Here is a 7,472-nt window from a genome sequence, read left to right on the forward strand (position 1 = left end):
ATACTCTTATCTAATGAAGAATATCAGTGAATCTATAGAAAGTATAGATCAACTAGGTAATATTTTAAAATTCTAAATAATTTATTATAATTAATAAAAATAAATTATTATAAATAACTAAAGAAAGGTTATTATAATTAAGGGGGATATAAAAGCTCAGAAAACATACAATCAATAGACAAAAACCCTACTGCTTATCTCCATGTCACAAATGCACAAGCAAATGTTCTTCCTGTTTTAGTGGCACCTACTGTGACTGGCAAAGGAGTCACTGATTTGCCTTCCACTTTCATAATTTACTTTCATTTCCTGTATTCTATATAATGGAACTTGCTTGAACAGTTCAACCTCTCTGTTCACTGCCTGTTTGCCATATAATTCACAAATTTTGAAAGGAATATCAAAGAGAAATCCCAACTCAGAATACCATCAAAGAAACAGAAGGTATTTTAAAGATACTTAAAAACACAAGAAAAAGGTACATAAAAAGTTACAATAAAAACGATAAGTTTCCAACTTATGATAAACAGAAATAGTTAGCACTAACTACTAATGTTCCACAAACCTAAAGGATCAATATAGCCACAATGACATATCACCAATTTTGTTTGTTACAAAAACAAATAAAACAAATTTTGAGCTAATGTACTTAAGAGCAAACCTCAATATTTATCCAGCTGTTTACCTAAAATTGCCTCAAACAGATCAGGACCTACCCACCAATGGGGAAACTACAGGAAAAAAATAAAGATAATTTAGTAATTATAGAAATCATAACACAAAGGAAATCATTATTTGAGACAGTGAACTTTATGGAAACTAGAAAGCTCTTGCTGTAGAAAGTGAGACAATGACAAGCATGTAGCTAACAAGGGACATCTATGCAGAGCATACTGTTAACGCCCACATGGTACAAGAAAAACTCCATTGTAAGACAACGGAGTTCAATGACCCATGAACACAGGCAAAAGCACGAAGAAGCAATAAAAACAAATGAGATATAATTACGCCACTATTATAAATACTCGCTGTGACAGCAGCAAGCACCGACAAACGTGAAGTAAGGGATGCTTTATGCTTTGCCCCTGAGAGCGCAATGACGGCCACTCTGCAAAACGGCTTAGCATTTTCTCATGATTTTAAACATTTACTTACTATCCATCCAGCAATTTTATTCTTAGTTGTTTACTGAACAGAAAGAAATAAAACGTGTTCGGAAGCCTAAGACTTAGTTATTCTAAATCTTTATTTGTAATATGCCAATTGGAATAACTCCAATGTTTCTAAATGAGTAAATAGATACACTCATTATTAGTCACAAAATGGAATAATAGTTGAATCTAAGTGAGAATAGAATAGTCATAAAGAAAGAGCTAAGTGAATCAACAAATCAATAAGCCAAGTGAACAGAGACAGACAAAAATCAGTACACATTGTATGATCCACCCTTTTAAAACACTTGACCGTAAAATCTCAAAGGAAAAGCTGAAAAGCACACGCTGCTGGTGGGGATAGGGAAATATGTATAATAATTTGAAAATTTCTCAGGTAACTAATAAATTTTCTTTCATCCTAACTTGCAGTGTAGTTTTACCAGTATATATACTAGAAAATTCATTAAAATGTGCATTCTAGTCATTTTTATTGAGTTTCAGCAATATAAACAAATAATCCCAACAAAGTAGAAATAAAAACTAACTTGAAAAAGAACTGCAGGGACAAAAATAGAGAAGAGACTGAAGGAAAGTTTGTCCAGTGACTGATCCAACTTGGGATCCATCTCAAGGGGAGGCTCCAAGGCCTGACACGATTACAGATGCTATGGTGTCTTTACAGATAGGAGCTTAGCATGGCCGTCTTTGGAGAAGCCCAACTAGTAGCTAACCAAGACTGAAGCAGAGACTTACACCCAAACAATGGACAGACGTCAGGGGCCCTGTGGTTGAATTAGGGAAAGGCTGGAAGAAGCTGAGGAGGAGGGCAGCCTCATGGGAAGAACAAGCCTCAACTAACCTGGACCCCTGAGCTCTCTCAGACACTGAGCCACCAACCAGGAGCATGCACTAGCAGGTAGGGTAAGTGGTCCCCAACACATATACAGCAGAGGACTGTATCAGTGGTCTGGCATCAGTGGGAGATGATGTGCCTGACCCTGGAAAGGTTTGAGGGTTCAGGGAGTGGGAAGCCTGGAGACGGGTGGGGGGACGGGGGAGGGAACATCCTTTTGGAGACAGTGGGGGTAGGAATGGGATGAGAATTTGTGGAAGAGCAGACTGGAAGGAGGGCAAAGACTGGTCTGTGAAAATAATAAAAATAACAAAAAAATGAATAAAATCAGAAACATTCATAATTATACAAGGCAAAATAAGTATCACTGCTAAGAACTATTAGTTTAAGAAAAACTAAATTCTGGAAGGTTTGTACGATGTTCACAGTTTGGAAATAAAAACACTAAAAGAGTAGGGCTGGTGAGATGGCTCAGTGGGTAAGAGCACCTGACTGCTCTTCCGAAGGTCCGGAGTTCAAATCCCAGCAACCACATGGTAGCTCACAACCATCTGTAACAAGATCTGACTCCCTCTTCTGGAATGTCTGAAGACAGCTACAGTGTACTTACATATAAATACTTACAAATAAATAAATAAATCTTAAAAAAAAAAGAAAAAAAAAAACACTAAAAGAGAAGTAAAGGTCCAGTCGGCTGCGGAAACAGTCTCGAAAATTCCTTTCTGTGGAAAAGCACTTGTTTTCAACAGGGATTTCTGAGCCCCGATTCAAAAGTTCTAAGAGAACATGAAGCATCGAGAGCAATTGCAACTCTCTCATGAGAAAGGAGCAAAGATCTCCCTCAAGGCCCTTACTGTCATTAGTAAACCTGAAGCTAATTTTGTCGGCTTAGTAGGTATACAGACAGAGTAGAACTGATGATTGTGAACCTCAAGTCAAGAACACAGGGGCATGATTTATGACAGACATGGAAGACCAGAGTGTAAAGAGGTCTCCAAATGAGGGCTGGCAGTCTTCCTACCCCTGTTCCTCTTACACACTTGTCACAAAAGTCATTCCAGCCGATTATGCACTTCAACAGAAAGATCTGGAGAAAGGGCTTTTACAACACAAAAGGCAATCAAACGCCAAAAAAAAACAAAAAAAACAAACAAAAACTGATGAAGTGAAAATTTCCAAATACATATATTCTATTGATCAAGACAGGCCACATTGATAATAATGATAGAAAAAACTGCAAAAATGGCTCAAGATGAGAGTGAAATGGCATTCTATTGTTAGCTGCTAAGTAAGTAAACTCGTATAAACGCACAGAAAAAAAATAACTTTGCATATTCATAGTAGATGCAAAAGCTGGGCAACAATTCCACTCTAATTGTTTATTTGCTTAACAGACATGCACAGTAGCATAAAGTACACCCAGACAATAATAGATGCCCATAATATCACTTATATAATAGTATTATTTGGAATAGATTAAAAACTGGAAAATTCTAAATGTCTATAAACTTTATAATGTGGGGCAATCCATTCATGAGTCAACACTCATGACAATAAACAAAACAGTCTTCAGTATTCGTGGTCCAATACTGCAGAGTACATAAAATTATACAGATTTATTTTCAAAGCTTATGGTTTAAACTGTTATTAATCAGAGATGGTTGGTTCCTTCCATGCTGTCTTTGCACATTTGAAGAATAGGTGGAATGACAGTATGTACCATTCAACAAAGAACTAAAACCTCTGTAAGCAGTCTTAATCGAGACCCACCAGTTTGTATTTGTATATATCACACTGGCTTTAGTAATTTCCCCAAGTATCAAAGTTAGGCAGAGTTATGGATATTTTAAGAGTATGTAGCTGATATTCCTAAGAAGGTATTTTATCTCATGTGAACCTACCACTGAGTATTTCACTGCATTTTAAAGAAGGACAATGAAACTGCTAAAAGAAACAAATCACTATGCATACCTCATGTTCTCAGCTGAATCTTCTGGCATTGGGGCTACGGTTTGTACAGCTGGAAGATTTTTGCTGGTAGCACCATTAACAAAACTAGAAGAGGAGGAAGAGGAGGAGGACCCTGAATCCACAGCACCTGTACCCAAAATAATAATTTTAGTTTTAAATATAAATTTATTTAACAAAATAATTTTATTATTTCATTTCTATTTGATTTTCAAAAAACAAATCAAAATTTCTACAAGAATTTGATAATTAAAATTATTTGATCATTAGTATACTAATAAATTTCATGGATGTTACATTAAAATTCAGTTGATTTACTTATGTTAATTGAACAAAATTACATGTTACAAATGGGTATAAACAAAAGACATCAACACATGAAAACTTCTACATTAAGTGAGGCTGATAAAACAATGCGAATTTAAATGTGAAAAAATTTCCCCTTTTCCTGCTTTGTTGTAATATTCTTAGACCCCATGCTCTAAGGCATACTTTATAGAGTACTGGGAGCATAATTTTATCATTTTGCAGCATTAAATTCTGACTTTGATGAAATGATTGCTTCAGAAGGCCTATCTTGAGTTCAACTATACCTGATTTTAAAATAATAAGTTCTCCTCAATGATATGAAAATGCCATTTTAGAGATTTTTCTAAAATATGCCATGTGTATATCAAAGATCTGTGGAGTTGAGGGACATCTAGTGTTCCTAAATATTATATGTTATGCTATTTCCAACAAAGTGAGTTGCTCACTGGATTTCTATTGTAACAGCAATACAGTGCCATGTGCCAAAATCTAAACTGTACACTATAGCTCACACTTCTATCTATCTATATATGATCAAGTATTAAGGAGGAAGGTTATTAAAAAGAAAAGTTTTAATTTTTACTTAGTATGTATTTTGTATGATCAAAAAAACATACTGTTACACATCAAATGCTAATTTTTAAAATAGAAACTATAAGTATAATGTCTTATACAAAGACAAAAAGCAATTTAATCTTTTCATTTTACTGCAGTCATAAGAAAAATGAGGACTTTATTTACTAGATATCACTAAGTGTTGATTCTACTATACTGTAATATTTTTAAAACTTAAAAAAAAAACCTTACAAATTTTACAAGGCTATAATGCTGCTCATTGATTGAGACAAGTACACATGCGTAAGAGAGTGCTCTACTTACTACACCCCATAAATGTGTGGCTCATGATATGTCAGACTCAGGTGGCATGATAAACAAGATAGATACAGAAAGCACACACACACACAAAGAGCTACAAAATCAATAGAAACGGGAAGAATCTAAGTAATGACAATAAATGGAAAAGTTCAAGGCTATACAGTTTGGAGAACAGAAGACTACTATAGTCAGGGAAGAAAAGTCAGGGTCATCTTGCGTTGTCTAAATACCTAAAATGGAATCACAAAGATTTGGGTAAGGATTTATTTAGCTAATAATAAACAGGAACATTTCTGTAAATGAGAGAGCCAGAGAGACAGACAGACAGGCAGAGAGAGGAGACAGAGTGACAGAGACAGTGAGAGAAAGAGACAGAGAGAGAAACAGAAACAGAGAGAGACAGAGAGAACACAGAGACAGAGACAGTCAGAGAGAGAGACAGAGACAGAGAGAACACAAAGAGACAGAGACAGTCAGAGAGAGAGAGACAGACAGGTTTTAGTCAGACTTTAAAGTTTTATAGTTATCTGGAATTAGTGGTTTCTAGAATCATAGAAAATAGCTGGCCAATGAATTAATTTACATTCTTAGGTTATAACTGTATCAAATTAATTCAGTGTAAGATAATAGTCTTTATTCATATATTCTTTTAATTAAGTTGGGGCTCTTCAATTCATCAATGTCCTTAGGGAATTCTGCCTTTCCTCGAAGGATTTAGCAAAGGATACATGTTAGGGTTCAGTCAGAAACTCTATGTCCTCGCACATGCCCCTTGACATGCTTTATATGTTTTGTTTATCTGTCACTCTCCAGTGTCTAAATCACCTTTTGCTCCCCAAATGTATTCCAATAATTTGATTTGCCCTGAGTATGATGTTTTGAGACAACTCAAAACAAAAACCAGTAGTGTCTCCTGAAATGACCAGTGTGTCTGTGTTCTAGAGCCAGCAACAGACTCTGAGAATTTGTCAGACAGGGTACAGCACACTAAACTAACCATAAATGTTCTGGGCTTTTTAGTTGTTAAACTCAAATGGGAAAATGAAGATACAGCAAACGGAGAAAAAAGGATGAAGCTTCACAAAAGTCTATAAGGACGATACCTGTCGTGTTAATCATACTTTTTGGTGTAGCTCCAGGGGCAGCAAATATACTTGAGGTACTGCCTGTTGGCAGCCCACTTCCTGCAGCAGTGGCTCCCACAGTGGTGACAGCTAGACTACCTGGAGGCGGCTTCTTTACAGGTACCACCACACTCCTATAGAGAAAAATAGAAAACGATACCAAAACTTGAGATAAAGCCTGTTCCCATGATGGAACACCAGAAACAAGAAGCCAACCTGAAGCTCAGCTCAGTCTCACCAGTCTCTGCTACCCTTCCCTGACCCTCCGCACTGTTAACCTGCAAACCCAAGTTCACTGGTGAAGGAAAGGCGGATTTTAAACAAAGACTGAGACGTTTCTATTGTGAAAATGTATTTGGTAAACACTATTGTACAATCTGGAGTTTGTAAATCTTTTAAAATGGCAAATGAAAAATAATCACATATCAGAAAAACAGATGCTGTCATACAAGTAAAGAGGCCATAAAACTGTACTACCAATGGTTTCTTGGGCTAAAGTGCTTGCCTCGTGTACTGGAAAACCTGAGTCCTGGAACCCAAGTAAAGAAGCCAGATGGTGGTGGCAAGCATCTGTAATTCCAACAGTTTGAGAGAAGATGGGAGTTGGGGACAGAAATATCACCCAGAAGCTCATGTGCTATGCAGCAGAGCATAAACAAGACGCTCCCTTACCAGCAAGGTGAAAGGAGACAGAGGACTCCTCAAGTGTGTAGAACTAAGTGTGTGTATGCTAAAGTGTGTGTGTGTCAATCAAAGACATGTTGACAGCCAAAGTGGCAAATATGATGCTGAAAAATGAAGAGAGGGAGCAACACACCTAGGAAGTGAAGAGCTTGTAATTTTAGTTCTTTCATCAAAACAGTTCTTTACAACACAAGAAAATTCAGAGGGTAGCATGCATATATAGCTAAAATGCCACTTGCCTTTTGTGCCTTAAATTTAGAGACAGAAATTAATTTTTTCTCGTTTATTTAATTTCAAATGATTTTACCTTAAGAAATCTTCTGGACATTTTACTGTCTTAAATTTCAAAGATGAACGTATGCGGATAATGCACAATTTTAAAATCTGAATTTCTAAAATATAGCTAGCATTGGTATTTCTGTGATATCAAGGCTTATTTCTCAAAATTTATTTTATTTTTTTTCAATTTTTTATTAGATATTTTCTTCATTTACATTTCAAATG

The 7,472-nt window shown here is 36.0% G+C and overlaps 1 protein-coding gene across 8 annotated transcripts in view; it reads right to left on the reverse strand.

Annotated features, from left to right (window-relative positions):
* The window catches only part of Nbea (neurobeachin), a 554,101-nt gene that overhangs the window by 332,779 nt on the left and 213,850 nt on the right, over positions 1–7,472 (reverse strand). For 7 of the 8 annotated variants that reach the window (XM_029537485.1, XM_021195277.2, XM_029537484.1 and 4 more), the window contains 2 exons: positions 6,264–6,418; positions 3,979–4,105 (listed from right to left, as the gene is read on the reverse strand). In XM_029537485.1, the coding sequence (XP_029393345.1) occupies positions 3,979–4,105; positions 6,264–6,418 (282 nt within the window). The remainder of the gene's footprint in view (positions 1–3,978; positions 4,106–6,263; positions 6,419–7,472) is intronic. The other variant, XM_029537487.1, reaches the window with a different exon arrangement.

This window comes from Mus pahari, chromosome 4, assembly GCF_900095145.1.
Source record: "Mus pahari chromosome 4, PAHARI_EIJ_v1.1, whole genome shotgun sequence".
In the NCBI taxonomy this organism is placed as follows: Eukaryota; Metazoa; Chordata; class Mammalia; order Rodentia; family Muridae; genus Mus; species Mus pahari.